The following is an 18644-nucleotide window of genomic DNA, read 5'->3' as shown; positions in this document are numbered from 1 at the left end:
CTTTAACAAACTGTATTGCTAACTGCTCAACCCTGGAGACTTGTACGCTGAAATTAGAAGTCGGGCATGTGAAACAAACTTAAAAATCCATTCAAGCTACAGTGGAGTCGGCACAACACGACGTGGGCAGTTATAGACGGCATCCATCACCACTCGGAACGCAGCTGTTTTGTCGGGTTAACGGCAGTCTACGTATGAGATGCTGCTGGTCTCTGAGTTAACGGGCAGGATGGTACACAAAGCTTGCAGGGATTCCGTTCTCGGATGGCAGATGCAGACATGTAGGAGTCACAACATCTCTGGTGCGCAACTGGGCGATCCTCCCTTTTGGCGGTTGGACGTGGTCGATCGGAAACTAGGCGAGAAGTATGACTGCCCTCACTTTCCCATGAAGTCCAGCATCAGGCAACTCTCACATCTAAATGCCACAAAAATCTGGATATTGAACGGTTCTACGAGCAGACCAAATGAAGACAAAATAAGGCCCCTTTCACACTGTTGTATGCTGCTAACGCTCTCCCACACGAGTACGGGGCATCTCCATGTCTTTCACAGTGATCGCGGTCATTAGATGCCCTACCAGGCGTGGTAAGTATTTGGTGGCCATTTACCTCTCACAGAGATGCCCTGTGCGTGTCTTGAGCGTACTTTTATGCTTTTTTTAGGTAACATACAGGGTGGTCATAAGGTCTCAATCCATTTCTACGAAACAATAGATGCATTTACATAATACGCATATGTGTTTATTGTCAGCCTATGTATTCATTTTCATTGCTATTCGACGTGACCTCTATCGACCTCGAAGAGTTACTCTCTCAATTTAAAAGCAGATGTGAATACGTTCTGAAGCGCATCTCAAGCAGTAACACTTAATAAAAGATTTTACCTGAAATTTAGCAACTTCGCTAATATGAAGCAATCGTAAAAGTGTACGAGGTTAAAGTAAAGCACGATTTCCATTTATTTTCTTGTTATTGGTCTGGTGAATCTAATAAAACATGTCCCAGACGTGTATCTGCAGTAGTTTTGCAACACTTCCAGAGAAGCAAAGATTATTGTACAAGTAAATTTGTTTACGTTCCATTAAGCATGTAGAAACGTTCCATTAAGAATGTCGTTATTGGCAACCGTTATCGAGCTGTTTCAGTCGTTTCCTAACCTTGAAACGAATTAGTTTTCTGTATTGTTCAGTGAAAGAACATGATAATAACAGTGTTTTTACGTGACACCACATTCACGTGTGCTATTGTATTAATAAAAGCAGATTTTTTGACACATTCATACAGTTTCATTTAAAGTTATTACCATAATTTTTCCAAAATTAAATTCTCTGCAAGATCTGTTGAAAACTTTGTAAAATTGTCTGGACTTTAAAAAACAAATTTTTCCAAGAAGATAATAAATTAAAAATTTTACGAAATTACGTCTTTGCTTCTGTGGATGTTCTGGAAAACTACTGCAAATACGTGTCGGGGACATCTTTTATTAGATTCCCGAGATTAATAACAACAAAATAAATGGAAATTGTACTTTACTTTAACCTCGTACAGTCTTGCGATGCTTTCATATTAGCGAAGTTGATAAATTTCAGGCAAAATCTTTTACTAGCCGTAACTCCGTAACTAAAAATTTGCGGACCAATGTCTTCTTTTTCTATAGTTTTACTTGAAGAGTAACATAATCTTTACATATCTTCGAGAATCACCCTGCAGAGGTAAATGTTTCCTGCGATTATCTCTTCTGCAAAAACGAAGAATCTATAAAGTGTAGTCTTTGTAAATTCAAGCCATAAATTCATTTTTAGTGCGCCTCTTTGACATTCCGTGATAGCCTGAGGTGCCGTTCAGTGTTAGTGTCAATTGGCTGCTACCCCATTCGCGGCTGTTATGTTTCTTATTTTCACAGGTATGGTACTTGGCCTCTACAGTTAAGAAAATATGTTTCATGAAGTCTTCTTTCTGTGCACCTTCAACAAAATCCTACTACGAAACTTGGCGAGTTACGTAAGATTTGTGAATATGGTACGAATTTTTCGTTAGCGTAATGCGTAAACCTCTCAGAAAAGTTTATTTTGACACATCTAACTCATTATCAGAGAAGTGGTTATAGTTATGTATAATTCCTTAGAAGTGGCTCAGGACTTTATGACCACTCTTTATACCGTGAGGCAACGGCCTTGCCGAAGTTGAGCGCTATTGGGCGTGGCCGGCACTTGGATGGGTGACCGTCCAGCCGCCATGCGCTGTTGTCATTTTTGGGGGTGCACTCCGCCTCGTGATGCCAATTGAGGAGCTACTCGATCGAATAGTAGCGGCTTCGGTAAAGAATACCACCATAACGACCGGGAGAGCGGTGTGCTGGCCCCACGCCCCTCCTATCCGCATCCTCCTCTGAGGATGACACGTCGGTCGGATGGTCCCGGTAGGCCACTCGTGGCCTGAAGACGGACTACTTTATACTGTGACCCGTAACGCTCCTATACGTTCAACCGTAACTTCCTTGGCGTACTCCCGAAATTACCTTTACCCCTACATGCATAGAATTTGTTTCGTTAAGAACGGCGTTTGGAGGTCTATCTGGAACAGAGTCCTCAGTCAAGTCATAGAAACAACAGACCAGAGTTGCAAAATAATTTAGATAAGATATCTGTATGGTGCAAAAAGTGGCAATTGACCCTGAATAAAGAAAAGTGCGAAGTTATTCACATGAGTGCTAAAAGAAATCAGCTAAATTTCGATTACACGATAAGTCACACAAATCTGAGGGCTGTAAATTCAACTAAATACTTAGGGATTACAATTACAAATAACCTAAACTGGAACGATCACATAGATGATGTCATGGGTAGAGCAAACCAAAGACTGCGATTCGTTGGCAGAACTAAGGTTCAACTGGTGTACCAGAGAAACTGCTTACACTGCGATTCTCCGCCCTATTCTGGAGTACTGCTGTGCGGTGTGGGATCCGCATCAGGTGGAACTGACGGATGACATCGAAAAAGTACAAAGAAGGGCAGCTCGTTTTGTATTATCGCGAAATAGGGGAGATAGTGTCACAGACATGATACGTGAATTGGAGTGGCAATCATTAAAACAAAAGCTTTTTCGTTGCGACGGGATCTTCTCATGAAATTTCAATCACCAGTTTTCTCCTCCGATTGCGAAAACATTCTGCTGGCACTCACCTACATTGGGAGAAATGATCATCACGATAAAATAAGAGAAATCAGGGCTCGCACGGAAAAATTTAAGTGCTCGTTTTTCCCGCGTGCCGTACGAGAGTGGGACGGTAGAGAGACAGCATGAAGGTGGTTCATTGAACCCTCTGCCAGGCACTTTATTGTGAGTAGCTGAGTAATCACGCAGATGTAGATGTCACTGAAGACCTTAGTTTTCAAGTCTCTGATGACCCTCAGTTTCACTGTACAGGCTAATGTGCGAAGTTTTGAACACTGTTAGTATGGAAAGTTTTTACGGCCGACAGCGGCAGACGGCCGCCGTGACAGCACAGCGACCTCCACTGGAGGGTTGGCCTGGGTCAGCGCGGGTCGCGCCGGCGGAGCTAATGGAGACCGGCTGTCGTGTCTGACATCCACTGCAACATTCAGGCCGCTCAGCGACCAACCCCCGTCACCTGGCAACTGGCTCCGGAGCCTGCATCGTTGCCCCGCCTCCTCCCCTGCCCCCGAAGTCCTTGCGTCCTTGTCCTCCGCAATAAACGTTCAGCGTACACCGGGTTAAGGTCGCACAATGACACATGCGTTATGATTCTGACCTGACCTGATAGCGCGCAAGTCTACAAGTACAGCGCTCTAATTAGCCCGTCTACAATCTTGTACCACTTTTTTTTTTACTGTCAGGGAGTCTTCCAGCATCGATCTCAAAGCGATGGAAAACTATGTCCTCCCGTATCGTAGAGCAATGAAAGTTTCAACTTTGGAGCACATTCGTACGACGTACACCACATAATGGCTCAAATGGCTCTGAGCACTATGGGACTTAACTTCTGTGGTCATCAGTCCCCCAGAACTTAGAACTACTTAAACCTAACTAACCTAAGGACATCACACACATCCATGCCCGAGGTAGGATTCGAACCTGCGAACGTAGCGGTCGCGCGGTTCCAGACTCTAGCGCCTAGAACCGCTCGGTCACTCCTATACCACATAATGCGGAGTAACAAAATTAATACGATTCTTATGAAAAAGACTAATATCCGATAACGGCGTGATTAACAACTGAAAGGTATTCTACCCCACGAAAAAGTTAAAATCGAAGAGGAGAACGGGAAGGGGGATATTAGTGTTTAACTTCCCGTCATCAACGATGTCATTACAGAGCGAGCACAAGCTCAGATTAGGGAAGGACGGAGAAGTAAAGCGGCCGCGCCCTTTCGAAGGGCCGGCCGGAGTGGCCGAGCGGTTCTAGGCGCTACAGTCTGGAACCGCGTGACCGCTACGGTCGTAGGTTCGAATCCTGCCTCGGGCATGGATGTGTCTGATGTCCTTAGGTTGGTTAGGTTTAAGTAGTTCTAAGTTCTACGGGACTGATGACCTCAGAAGTTAAGTCCCATAGTGCTCGGAGCCATTTGAACCATTTTTGAACCTTTCGAATGAACCATCCCGGCATTTGCCTTAAGCGGTTTAGCGAAATCACAGAAAACCTTAATTAGAATTAAATTCCTCCCGAATGCGACATACGTGTTCTAACCACTGCGCTACTCGCTAGGCCAGTTAAAAATCTATGTAAATCTTTCCTAGCACCTAGTTTCGCACGTGTGTTGATGAGAGTTTATTAAACCGCGTACGTTGAGGCCGGAGTATTAGTTAAAAATGGTTCAAATGGCTCTGAGGGGACTTAACTTCTGAGATCATCACTCCCCTAGAACTTAGAACTACTTAAACCTAATTAACCTAAGGACACCACACACATACATGCCCGAGGCAGGATTCGAACCTGTGACCGTAGCGGTCGCGCGGCTCCAGATTGTAGCTCCTAGAACTGCTCGGCCACTCTGGCCGGCGGAGTATTATTAAGGCCCAGTCTAACACCTCATACTGTGCTGTGACATGTGTTAAAATATAGGCCCTCTGTTGTTAAAGAAGTAGATGTGAAAAGAAGGCAGACCGACAATGTCGGTGTAAATGGAGCTGTCAGAGCGCTACAAGTATGCGATGTAATAACGTACCAAATAAAGTGTGACTTTCATTTGTAAATTTCAATTCTGCAGTATGCTTTTTTGAAACTGAGAGGCTTCAGGATTATGAAAGACAGTTCCTTAGCAATTCGTCACTCAGTATACCCAGGAGCTACATACACATTGTTAGGCTTCCATATATGAGAGGCATTACCATCTATTTTCAGTTCATAATTTAAAACGAACTGTTTACAACATTTTTCAAAAACATACACTGACAAAGGAGTTTCCTATCTATGAGGCTACTGCTGAAGCAGAAAGATGTTTCACACCTCTGAATATGATCAAGACATTTTTAAGAAATACAGTGACTGGTACCAAGTCGAGCTCATTAGTAACACAGAAAAGGGGATTACTCAAAATCTCAAAATATACGCCTACATAAATTCAATGAAAAGAATATTGAATTGTTTGTTTCCAAGAAAGACAGAAAAAGGGACTTTCTGTTCAACGATTGCACGTATGTCTTATGCACAGATGATACTGAGTTTATTTTGCCCCATTTATTTCATCTGTAGTTATATTTTGCAGTGTAACTGTATATGGAACTGTAGGGAGCTAGGTGGTGGAGTGGTACGGTGCTGGGCTTCAATAAAAACCACAATAGTTTCAAGAAATTTATTTAAACACTCCAGAAACTCGAAGTGTGGGAACAGCTTTAACCTTTTCTCCTACAATACAACACGTCCGAAATAGGCGATAGCAAATAATAATTTTGATTAGAATCAATTTAATTAACAAAAACTCCAACCAAAGGCAATTATTAAACTCGCATTTGAAACATTAAGCTATTTAAATAAATACTTCAGCCAACTAAACTCATAAAACTCAGTGATAATGCATGAACTTTAAAACAATAAATCACCAAAATAAAAAACACCCGTCTCACGTCTCTACCTACATACAAGGCAAATTCACAAACTCTCTCTCTCTCTCTCTCTCTCTCTCTCTCTCACACACACACACACACACACACACACACACACAAGGGAGTTTCTTAGTTCGCAGTACTCACAACGTAAACGAATAGGCATAAAATTGGTTCAAATGTCTCTAAGCACTACGGGACTTAACATCTGAGGTCATCAGTCACCTAGACTTAGAACTACTTTAACCTAGCTAACCTAAGGACATAACACACATCCATGCCCGAGGCAGCATTCGAACCTGCGACCGTAGCAGCAGCAGCGCAGTTCCGGACTGAAGCGCCTATAACCGCTCGGCCACAGCGGCCGGCGAATAGGCATAAATACTGTGGCAGTGATGAATGAAAAACAGTTAAGAAAGTCAATTATAAATAGTGCAGTGCAGGAAACAACACAAAATGTGAAAAACTGCAGATGTGAAATGAAGCCTGACCCCCACCACTGCTAGCAGGAGGGGAAGGTGCAGACCGTGAAAAGAAACAACGTAAGTACACTCCTGGAAATTGAAATAAGAACACCGTGAATTCATTGTCCCAGGAAGGGGAAACTTTATTGACACATTCCTGGGGTCAGATACATCACATGATCACACTGACAGAACCACAGGCACCTAGACACAGGCAACAGAGCATGCACAATGTCGGCACTAGTACAGTGTATATCCACCTTTCGCAGCAATGCAGGCTGCTATTCTCCCATGGAGACGATCGTAGAGATGCTGGATGTAGTCCTGTGGAACGGCTTGCCATGCCATTTCCACCTGGCGCCTCAGTTGGACCAGCGTTCGTGCTGGACGTGCAGACCTCGTGAGACGACGCTTCATCCAGTCCCAAACATGCTCAATGGGGGACAGATCCGGAGATCTTGCTGGCCAGGGTAGTTGACTTACACCTTCTAGAGCACGTTGGGTGGCACGGGATACATGCGGACGTGTATTGTCCTGTTGGAACAGCAAGTTCCCTTGCCGGTCTAGGAATGGTAGAACGATGGGTTCGATGACGGTTTGGATGTACCGTGCACTATTCAGTGTCCCCTCGACGATCACCAGTGGTGTACGGCCAGTGTAGGAGATCGCTCCCCACACCACGATGCCGGGTGTTGGCCCTGTGTGCCTCGGTCGTATGCAGTCCTGATTGTGGCGCTCACCTGCACGGCGCCAAACACGCATACGACCATCATTGGCACCAAGGCAGAAGCGACTCTCATCGCTGAAGACGACACGTCTCCATTCGTCCCTCCATTCACGCCTGTCGCGACACCACTGGAGGCGGGCTGCACGATGTTGGGGCGTGAGCGGAAGACGGCCTAACGGTGTGCGGGACCGTAGCCCAGCTTCATGGAGACGGTTGCGAATGGTCCTCGCCGATACCCCAGGAGCAACAGTGTCCCTAATTTGCTGGGAAGTGGTGGTGTGGTCCCCTACGGCACTGCGTAGGATCCTACGGTCTTGGCGTGCATCCGTGCGTCGCTGCGGTCCGGTCCCAGGTCGACGGGCACGTGCACCTTCCGCCGACCACTGGCGACAACATCGATGTACTGTGGAGACCTCACGCCCCACGTGTTGAGCAATTCGGCGGTACGTCCACCCGGCCTCCCGCATGCCCACTATACGCCCTCGCTCAAAGTCCGTCAACTGCACATACGGTTCACGTCCACGCTGTCGCGGCATGCTACCAGTGTTAAAGACTGCGATGGAGCTCTGTATGCCACGGCAAACTGGCTGACACTGACGGCGGCGGTGCACAAATGCTGCGCAGTAAAGAAAACGACTTGTTTAACCTAAGAAAATAAAAAAATAAATGCACAAACTTGTGTATCCAATTTACAGAATACCACAGAAGATCCTCTGTAAATAAAAGCGAAACGCGTCTAGTGTAATTCTGACCTACAACAGATGTTAATAGCTGCTGCGGAAGATGGCTACACAAACAAACGTATTACTTAAAAGATGTTCTTTAAAGGAAACAAAATACAGTCTGTGCAACTGGTATCTCCAGAACTTGGCGCCAGGTAAGCTCTACTGTACAAAGTGAAGACCCCCCCCCCCCAGTTTGAATGTGGTCGCAACGAACCACCTCTGTTTACTAGAGCGTACGGCCTCCACGTAACGGCTTCAGGTACAAGGCTTTTACAATACAATAAATAAGCTTCCTATAACACACCAAATACATGTAAGCACAAACACAGTTAATACATACATACGTACAATAAAACAACCAGCCCTAACTTCCACAGCCGAAAGTACTTAAAACTCGAAGACAATCTTTAAATTGAAACTTCCTGGGAGATTAAAACTGTCTGCCGGACCGAGACTCGAACTCGGGATCTTTGCCTTTCGCGGGCAAGTGCTCTGCCATCTGAGCAACCCAAGTACGACTCACGCCCCGTCCTCACAGCTTCACTTCTGCCAGTACCTCATCTCCTACCTTTCAAACTTTACAGAAGCTGTCCTGCGAACCTTGCAGAACTAGCACTCCTGAAAGAAAGCTAGGAGATGAGGTACTGGCAGAAGTGAAGCTGTGAGAACGGGGTGTGAATCGTGCTTGGGTAGCTCAGTTGGCAGAGCACTTGCCCGCGAAAGACAAAGGTCCCGAGTTCGAGTCTCGGTCCGGCACACAGTTTTAATCTGCCAAGAAGTTTCACATCAACGCACATTACGCTGCAGAATGAAAACTCATTCTGGAAATCTTTAAATTATTGCAGAACGGCCAAAGCTGAATCAGCCAGCCGCGCGGGGTGGCCGTACGGTTTGAGGCGCCATGTCACGGATTGCGCGGCCACTCCCGACAGAGGTTCGAGTCCTCCTTCCTGCATGGTTGTGTCTGTTGTTCTTAGCATAAGTTAGTTTAAGTAGTGTATAAATCTAGGGACCGATGACCTAAGCAGTTAGCTCCCTTAGGAATTCACACACATTTGAACATTTTGAATCAGCAACAAAATTCGAAGTGTGTTGCTTGAAATAATTTTGCAACGACTCAGGAAATTTACAGGCCAGAAACAAGGATGCACTGAACCAGTCTGTAACTTAATCGCAACAGCACTTGCCCGGCACTCGGGTCAGAATTATACAGTAACTTTCAGTAAACGGCAACACCCGTATGTGGAAGGCAGTGGAGCACATATTTCTTGACCTTAGACATTACTCTAAATACAGCTTAGATTACAGTGCACTCTCAATTTAATCTTGATAAATCACAATATAACAGATTGGAAACCAGGATGGTATAGAGTGGTAGGCAGCCTAGAATGAAGCAGTGACTTCTGGAAAGAACTCAGTAAAGGCAGATGCTCGCCATTCTAACACAGGCGCAGGCCTCTCAGAGTAAGCTGGTCGAATACCACGGTAGGAATCACAGAGCGAGTGAGTGAAAGTTTGAATATACGTCCCAACTGCTGTGCCGCACTCTCAACGGCTTCTCGCAAGGCACGCCGCTGTACAGGTAAACCCGTCCGCTGCGCCCCTGGCTAGCAAATTCTCTGGAATAACTCGCGCCTCTCGACGGGAGACCGAGACCTGGCTGTCAGCTGCACTCCACGTCGTTCTGCTCTCTCCTGCATTCGGCCAAACCCGGAAAAACAGCTGAACGGTTTTGCCGAGAACACGGTGCAGACCCGAGTACCACTACTTCTTTCCGTTCTAAGAGTACTGTAGTCAGAGAGCTCTGCCCCCTGGTGACAACCACCGAAGATGCCTCCCTATTGACCGAGAGCAAAGCTCACTTACTCGCCGCAGGCGTGATCGATAAATCGCGCGCCACGGCTCACTATGTATTTCATATAAACTTAATGCTTATTTGGAATGCACAGATTATTTTTAATTCGCAGAACTGGAAGCGAGGTGTAGCAAAGCTAATGCAGTGAGCGCTCAGCTACGATCTACTTTCTTCTGCAAGAAGGAAGTCAGTACCGAGACTAAGTTATCTGTGCACCGTTCAATCTTTCGACCAACTTTGTTGTATGGGAGCGAAAGCTGGGTGGATTCAGGTTACCTTATCAACAAGGTTGAGGTTACGGATATGAAAGTAGCTAGGATGATTGCAGGTACTAGTAGATGGGAACAATGGCAGGAGAGTGTCCACAATGAGGAAATCAAAGAAAAACTGGGAATGAACTCTGTAGATGAAGCAGTCAGGGCGAACAGGCTTAGATGGTGGGGTCATGTTACACGCATGGGAGAAGCAAGGTTACCCAAGAGACTCATGGGTTCAGGAGTAGAGGGTAGGAGTAGTCGGGGCAGACCAAGGAGAAGGTACCTGGATTCGGTTAAGAATGATTTTGAAGTAATAGGTTTAACATCAGAAGAGGCACCAATGTTAGCACTGAATAGGGGATCATGGAGGAACTGTATAAGGGGGGTTATGCTCCAGACTGAACGCTGAAAGGCAGAATCAGTCTTAAATGATGATGATGATGATGATGTGAAGCTATACTTCAATCATAACGTTGGTATGTTCTTCAGAGAATAGCCCAGAGGTTTTGTTGTCACATGCTTATCACAGGTAACACAGAGTTCCATCGACACTATGAAATAACAACGTTGACTCATTGGTCAATACTAAAGTAAAGCTGCCGTTAACCCGATTGTTGGTTTCAATGAAGCAGTACCTTAATAAGTCTGATGTACTGAAGCTGATATAGACTTACTTTCCTCCGGCTGCGCAGGATTAGCCGAGCGGTCTGAGGCGCTGCAGTCATGGACTGTGCGGCTGATCCCGGCGGAGGTTCGAGTCCTCCCTCGGGCATGGGTTTGTGTGTTTGTCCTTAGGATAATTTAGGTTAAGTAGTGTGTAAGCTTAGGGACTGATGAGCTTGGCAGTTAAGTCCCATAAGATTTCACAGACAGACAGACTTAGTTCGATGTTTGAAGTGACTTAGCCGGCCAACAGTAGGGAACATATAGTTTGATGTGTTCCAGGCTACGGAATAATTTGCCACTCTTCACATGTACAAATCATTAGGAGATGCGAAATAAAAGAGAGAACTAAATCCTACAACCGACCGAGAAATGAACCCCAGACCTTGCTATTTGTAGTTCGTTGATTTTTTTGTTCTGTTACATTTATCAGCGATTGTTGAAACAGTATTACACTAAGGTGACAACATTATGGGATGCCTCCTGATATCGTGTCGGGCGTCATTTTGCCCGCTGTGTTGCAGCAACACTACTTGGGTCAAATGGCTCTGAGCACTATGGGATTTAACTAGAGATGGGGGATCCGCTCTTGAACTAATTCATAGAGTTGCATCTTTCAAAGGAGTGAACAATCAGTGATTCAGAAAAAAAGAACGGTAGCTCCAAACGTTTCCCATGGCAAAGAGAGAGAGAGAGAGAGAGAGAGAGACGGAGCATATCAGCAGCGCCTCTGCTGGTCAGAGCACAGTACACGCCACACAACATAGCCAGCGCCGGCCTCTGCCCTGCTTCTACCTTGGCTGCCTGCATTGTGCAGTGCCCAATTGGATTTTGTGTTTCACATATGCCGTGCCGTCTCTGTGCGTCGTCTGCCGCGTGCAGTGTCGCAATCTGTCGGCAATCGTTTCAGTCGCACGTCCTGCCCTCTGGGCAGCTGATGCGAGCAACAGGACAGAGAGCCACCTAGCGGATAACATAGGAACTACTTGCAACAACCTGCTCGCAAGGGAACGGACGATTTGTCTCGGAGCGGGTGAGTTCACCGCTCCCCCGCACCCTCGGAACTCGCCCATTCAACGCTCACCCCACCGTCTCGACTCTGGCCAGAGCGTTGAGCAAAGCGACTCAGGTGTCACTCTGGTCTCTGCGGTCTCAGCTCACGCAGTAATACAGCTCGCGGCTCGACCTGCTCGACTCAGCGCCTCTGCATCGGAGTTCGCCCCTACTGGATATTGTTCTTCGTAGTAATACCGCTATGTATATTACATTATTATGTTATGTATACATCAATTGTTTTTATTTTATTTTTATTTGTTTAAACTGATTAGATTAGGTTCCTGATGACTCCTCTTACTATAGGATTTTTATTATGGACACTCGAATTTACGCTTTAATTACGAGCGAACCGATAAATGTATCGCAAAATGTGATACACCAATATTTTCCTTGTTTTATTCTGTGTAAGGCTATATGCAGCACTTTCGTTTTACAGTCAAATTTATATTTTGCGATTTTAGGCGTCTTCGGAAGGAAACGTTCACTTTAAAAATATATGGCTTGCGATGTATTTGTATGAGGTTAATGAAATTTTAATACATTATAGCCAAATATATTGTTAATGTAAATCTCAAGTTACGAAATTTTCTGATCACCCAAAAAACGACGATAGTGCAAAATAAATCAATAATCAAAAACTTTGTCATATCGTGGAAATTTCAATAAACAATACAAAATTCTTACTGATTATCTGTGTTCAAGATCAAAATACAGGTATAGTACTGGAATAAACCAAGTTTAAAGGGCAATGTGCCTTCCATTTATTTTCTACTGTAAATGAGTGGTGAGTCATGAAAAAGAGCTAATTCATTTCAGGGAGTGAACAGTTCTGATCCAATCTCTGAAAAGAACAGTTTTGCCCATCTCTATATTTAACACCTATGGTCATCAGTCCCCTAGAACTTAGAACTACTTGAACTACTTAAACGTAACTAACCTAAGGACATCACACAACACCCAGTCATCAAGAGGCAGAGAAAATACCTGACCCCGCCGGGAATCGAACCCGGGAACACTACTTGGCATAGACTGAACAAGTCGTTGGAAGTCCGCTCCAGAAATACTAAGCCATTCTGCCTCCACAGCCCTCCACAATTGCGAAAGTGTTGCCGCTGCAGGATTTTTGCACGAACTGATCTCTCGGTTATAACCCATAAGTTTTCGATGGGAATCACGACAGGCACTCGAATCGTCCATAATGTTCTCCAAATCAATCGCGAACAATTGTGGCCCAGTGAATTGGCGCATTGTCATCCATAAAAATCCCATCATTGTTTGGGAACATGAAATCCACGAATGGCTGCAAATTGTCTCCAAGTAGCCGAACATAGCCATTTCTAGTCAATGATCGGTTCAGTTGGACCAGAAAACCCAGTCCATTCTATGTAAACACAGCTCACACCATTATGGAGCCATCAACAGCGTGCAGTGCCTTGTTGACAACTTGGCTCCATGGCTTCATGGTGTCTGCACCACATTCAAAACCTACCATCAGCTCTTACCAACTGAAAACTGGACTCATCTGAGCAGTCCACAGTTTCCCATTCGTCTAGGGTCCAAACGATATGGTCACGAGTCCAGAAGAGGGGCAGCAGGCGAAGTCGCACTGTTAGCAAAGACACACGCATCTGTCGTCTGCTGTTAGCCAATTAACGCCACGTTTCGCAGCACTATCCTAACGAATAAGATCGTCGTACGTCCCACATTGGTTTTTGCAGCTCTTTCACGCAGTGTTGCTTGTCTTTTAGCATTGAAAACTCTATGCAAAAGCCGCTGTTCTCGGTCGTTAAGTGAAGGCCGTCGGCCGCTGCGTTGTCTGTGGTGAGACGTGATGCCTGAAATTTGGTATTCTTGGCACACTCTTGACACTGTGCATCTCAGAATATTGAAAGCCATGGTCATTTCCGAAATAGAATGTCCAGTGTGTCTAGCTCCAACCGTCACCCCGCGTTCAAAGTCTGTTAATTTCCGTCATGCGGCCTCAATCACGTCGGCAACCTTTTCACACGAATCACCTGAGTACAAATGACAGCTCCGCCAATGCAGTGACCTTTTGAACCTGGTGTACGCACAGAGCGAGGTGGCGCAGCGGTTAGCACACTGGACTCGCATTCGGGAGGACAACGGTTCAAACCCGCGTCCAGCCGTCCTGATCTAGGTTTACCGTGATTTCCTTAAATCGCTTCAGGCAAATGCCGAGATAGTTCCTTTGAAAGGCACCGCCGACTTCCTTCCCCATCCTTCCCTAATCCGATGGGGCTGATGACCTCGCTCTTTGGTCCCCTCCCCCGCATCACCCAACCAACCTGGTGCACGCGATACCACAGCCATGTCTGTATGTTGTAATGGTCGCCTAGTCGTAGATATTCCTAATTGCTATAATCGCACTATTTCACTCCCATTTACGGAGCTTGTTAGCACTTGATGTTAGGTTGGCGCCATTAAAATGCATTGTGTTGTGGTAATCGATGCTACTTGCTGGATCGCTGCTGTGTCTCGATGCTGATGCTGGCTCTACATCTGGTTGTCTAGGGTTAAAAACATGAGGTCCCGTGTTTTTATGTGCTTTTGATGATAAAGAACGAGCGAAACCAACAAGTATGTAAACTTCAAATATTTATTACTCTCGTGGCCATCATAATTCCACTGTCCACCAAAGACCATGACACAACACAACGTAGTATTTCCTTTACATGTTCTTTGCATTGTTTATCCACCTCAAACAATAACACACAAACACACTTTACCAAAGTGACATTCCGACTGCCTTCTGACCGTTCTTGCTGCTTGTATTTATAACATTGTCAAAGAACTACTAAAAAGAGATATAGTTTACAAGTCACATGTACATCTGTTATCATAATTTGTGCAGAAAAGTTATTAATTTGCATCGAGTGACATAATTTAACATGTTATTAAAATGACAGACAGATTTGTTGACTTGACAGAATAATTCTTTGTTACAAAAAGGCCGTTTTTTAGAAGTTTGTCAATTGACTTCTCTAATTTGCATAAATAAGTAAATAACATGAAATATTAAGAATTACATTGGTTTTCGTCTAAAATAGGATTGCTTACGTGAATACTGAGTGAAAACGCTCCTAGTGAACAAATAGGTTCACTGGGTGATTTTTATTTAAGGGGATCCAAAATACCTAAGTTGGCCACTATTTTTCGTACTTCATATTAATTATTTAAGATGAACTTAGTGTTTTTACATGATGACATTTACTGTATCAGTGATCAAGTGATATAAACTTTTGTGTGGGTCAGTTACTCAGTATAATTTAATGGGTTGACTGTTTATGGAGACATGTTATGCAATCATTGTTAACATACACAATAACTTTTCTATAATCATAAATACTCGTTAAACTGGTTGAATTTGGAGGGTATCGCATACTTCGGTACAGTAAAGCCTTTAATATGTTCCGTTACAATGTGCATGTCTCTGTCCCATGACTTTTGTCACCTCACTGTATACAGTAAGCAATAAAAAAGCTTTGTGCGTAGTATAAGAACAAAGAATGGTTTACTTACGGTGAGAAAGCATATGGAAGTAGATTATAATTGAAGCTGACGGCTTGCAATATTCAAAGAACAAGACACATACACAATCTCCAATAATTACCTATGGCAAGAAATTTAATTCAGCTCCTACTGAGAGACACCTTCACTGTTATTATTAAGCGATGGCATTTCTTCCGCGTGATCGAGTTCCCATTCGTCAGTATCCACGTCCTAATCAACGATTCTGTAGTTAGGATGCGTTGTGCTCTGGCAAAATGCTGTCTACAGAAAATGTCTGGAACAGCAATTTTCTGTCTTGTCTTTCATAACTGCTTTAGCTTTGAGCGTCGTCTTTGTCTGCTAGCGAGCCACACCGTGTTGTCGCATATCCTTTTCGATACTATCGAGAAAGTTCGACTCTTTTCCACCTATGTACCGTCTTTGGCATGGGTCATTCCAAGAATGCTGCCTTTCACTATAAAACAACCCCAGGCAGCGAGAATGGATAAAACAATACAGAAGAACTTCGTTTATAACAAGGCGTGAATTGTTTTGAGGCACACGGAGCGATCTGCTATAACTCGATGCAGTAAATACTGAAAGTTCTTAGAAAATGTTACTAGAGAGGCTAAAAGTAGAAACTCCGCAAGCAGGAGACACACATCTCAGTATAAAATCAAAATAGTGTGCGATCTTGTGAAGATAATGTCAAGCCCGTTACAAACATGAAAATAGTTTCCGAGAAATCGAATGATTATCGATTCTGATCCGTTGAAGTTACACGACAGGAGGAAATGTCTTGCTCGCTTGGGCACCCTGTACACAACTTACATTCAGTTTCGGTGCGCGTAGTTTTCGCAGTAACTTTTACTATTTAACAAGGTGAAAACTACTGTGAATTATATAATGATTGCTTTAAATTAAATACGTTTTATTGTGAAAAAGGAAAATAAATTTGCATGATAGTTTTGAAATGAAATGAAATGATAGTCTTGGGTCGTTCGACCGCCTAGTGCAGGTCTTTCTCTTTGGTGCCACTTTGGTGACTTGCGCGTCTTGAGATGAAGATGATTTGCAACTCCTAGGACATCTCAAACACTCAGTCCCCGAACGAAGAAAATCTCTGACCCGGCCGGGAAAAAAATGTGGGACCCCGCGATCTAGGGGTTGTGATGCTAACCACTTTTTTTTCTTTCTTTCAATCTATTTCTTCGTCTTTTTTTCGTCAGTGATTCTGTGCGGATGCCACATAACATCTTTCAAATTCTGTCGATGGGAAACGGTGCTCAGTTTTTTTTACTACGGAGGGTGACCCGTCAATTGACCGAACATGCTGAGCTATCGTGCCAGCTCCAGTTAGTGTCGGCGAGGAAGTTACTTTATAGGACTTCTAACACAGGACTCTCTCCAAAAGTGCTTGGTCGCTCTGAATATGTCCTTCTGCTGTGCTCCCGGTTTCTTTAAATTGTTTCATTCATCAGTCCAATACTTTGCTAAGGGGCCCTCTTCTGGATGTAACTATCTCCTTAGGGTCTTATCTATGGATTGTCTTTTTCTGGTGAAACATATCAGTTCTTGGTGCCAGGGTTTCCCTTCTTCCTTCTCCTGTCTCCTGCACTCTCCACAGAGCGTACTGCTCGCGGGCAAGAGTGGTGATGGAAGGGCGTTGGTATGCCTTGGTGGATGAGTGTGCCGAAATTGCTGACACAATCGTTAAGATACCGCTGTAGAAGTTTTCAGAGTTTCGTTGTACGGATATATTGGAGGACAAGTGATTAAGCCCGTATCAACCATTAGAAATAATGATACAAAGAATTCACGAGTACAGTTATCTACTGCTATAAGGAACTATAAGCAAAGAAAAAGAAAATCAGAAGTGCAACGAGCTTAATTTTTTTAAAGACCAATGACAAAACCATCTATACAATACGAAAGTGAAGCCTGGGTGATAGCTAACAAAAAAGAACAGCTAATACAGGATGAGGAGTGGGATGACACTTGTAACGCAAAACACAGGATAACATGTAATAAATATAAATCTGCGAATTGCTAAATAATTGCGCTATTTAAGATACAACAACGAATTTTCGAGAAAGATGGAAACATTACTTTGACTTTATAGAGGTACACAGCAATAATGAAGACACTGAAACTGAACAACCAAACAAAAACATCGAGCGATCGAGGAAGAGATTATCTTTCCTTGAGTGAGGTTCACAGTCATATAAAACTTTTCAAAGGATGCCATTGCTACCTTTGGCGAAATTGTTTTATAATAATACATTCGTAGGGCACCCTGTTGTTGCCCATCTGCTTCTCACTGTAAGGAGAGGTCACAAACATCATATTGTCAGCGCTTACAAACGTTAGAAGATCATTTTACAATTCGTCCAAAACTCAGAGAAAATTCATATTTCCATCGGGAATTGAACATTTGATCGATACATACGAATAGCGACGAGTATAATTAAAATAAATAAATTTGGTATATTCTAACACAAAAAAATCCATTTTCTACTTTTTTACACTTTGTGTCGTGCATTAAATCCAAGTGTGTCAGGATAGGAAGAACTCTGTGCACACGCCCTTCATTCTTACATGTGAATTTTTTGAGCGGAAGAGGAAAAGAGGATTGCGTGTAGTGAGTATCGAATTGTACCACAAGACAATTTAGGCACCTAAACACGGAAAATTAATAAGTTTTGAAAGTTGTGTTGAACACGCGGCATAGAATAATACGGAAGCACAAGTCTGAAAGCTTGGAAGCTGTTGTAGTTGGAAAGGATGTGGGAGCAACAGGTGGTAACAGACGACGAGATCATGTGATATGAGGAGAGTTATTATCGGAGCGATGGCAGGAATAACTGGTTCGTTCGCAGCTGGAGCAACATTCGCAGTAATTGAATGAAAACAGATGATGTAAGACAGCTCGAGTCTTCATCTCTTTGCTGACTGGAGCAGCCTTAAAAAACAATGTAATAGTTTATTTTATTTATTTGTTGATTATTTTCCAACATACACCACGGAAGTTATCATAGGTGGTGTTTGGGTGTTTTACTTCTTTATAGCATCCAAACGTTGGGTACGACTATTACTATTTCATCACCAGTATATTACAATGTACTGCACCCCAGCAACATTAATTGATATTAACTGCTAATACTTCAGAAACTTCTTACTGGCATGTTCGAGTAGCTTAATACGAAGCACGCTAGGTAGTGAGACAAGGAGATTGTCCTAGTTCACCAGTCTTCCTGAGATTGGCGTTTGGGTGATTTTCCACGCTCGTTTAGGCAGATGTAGGGCTGGTTCTCAATTCCCTA

The 18644-nt window shown here is 43.9% G+C and overlaps 1 protein-coding gene across 5 annotated transcripts in view; it reads left to right on the top strand.

Moving 5' to 3' along the window:
* Window positions 1-18644, top strand: part of LOC126163160 (inward rectifier potassium channel 4-like) — a 717192-nt gene that overhangs the window by 206789 nt on the left and 491759 nt on the right. The window contains exon 1 of one of the 5 annotated variants that reach the window (XM_049920095.1): window positions 8823-8914. The exons of the other annotated variants lie outside the window; for them this stretch is intronic. Within the exon in view, the coding sequence (XP_049776052.1) occupies window positions 8882-8914 (33 nt within the window). The 5' untranslated portion in view covers window positions 8823-8881. Of the gene's footprint in view, window positions 1-8822; window positions 8915-18644 lie in introns of those variants that run through there. 5 annotated transcript variants of the gene reach the window in all.

This window comes from Schistocerca cancellata, chromosome 2, assembly GCF_023864275.1.
Source record: "Schistocerca cancellata isolate TAMUIC-IGC-003103 chromosome 2, iqSchCanc2.1, whole genome shotgun sequence".
NCBI classification, from domain to species: domain Eukaryota; kingdom Metazoa; phylum Arthropoda; class Insecta; order Orthoptera; family Acrididae; genus Schistocerca; species Schistocerca cancellata.
This window is presented reverse-complemented; position numbering and strand designations above follow the sequence as displayed.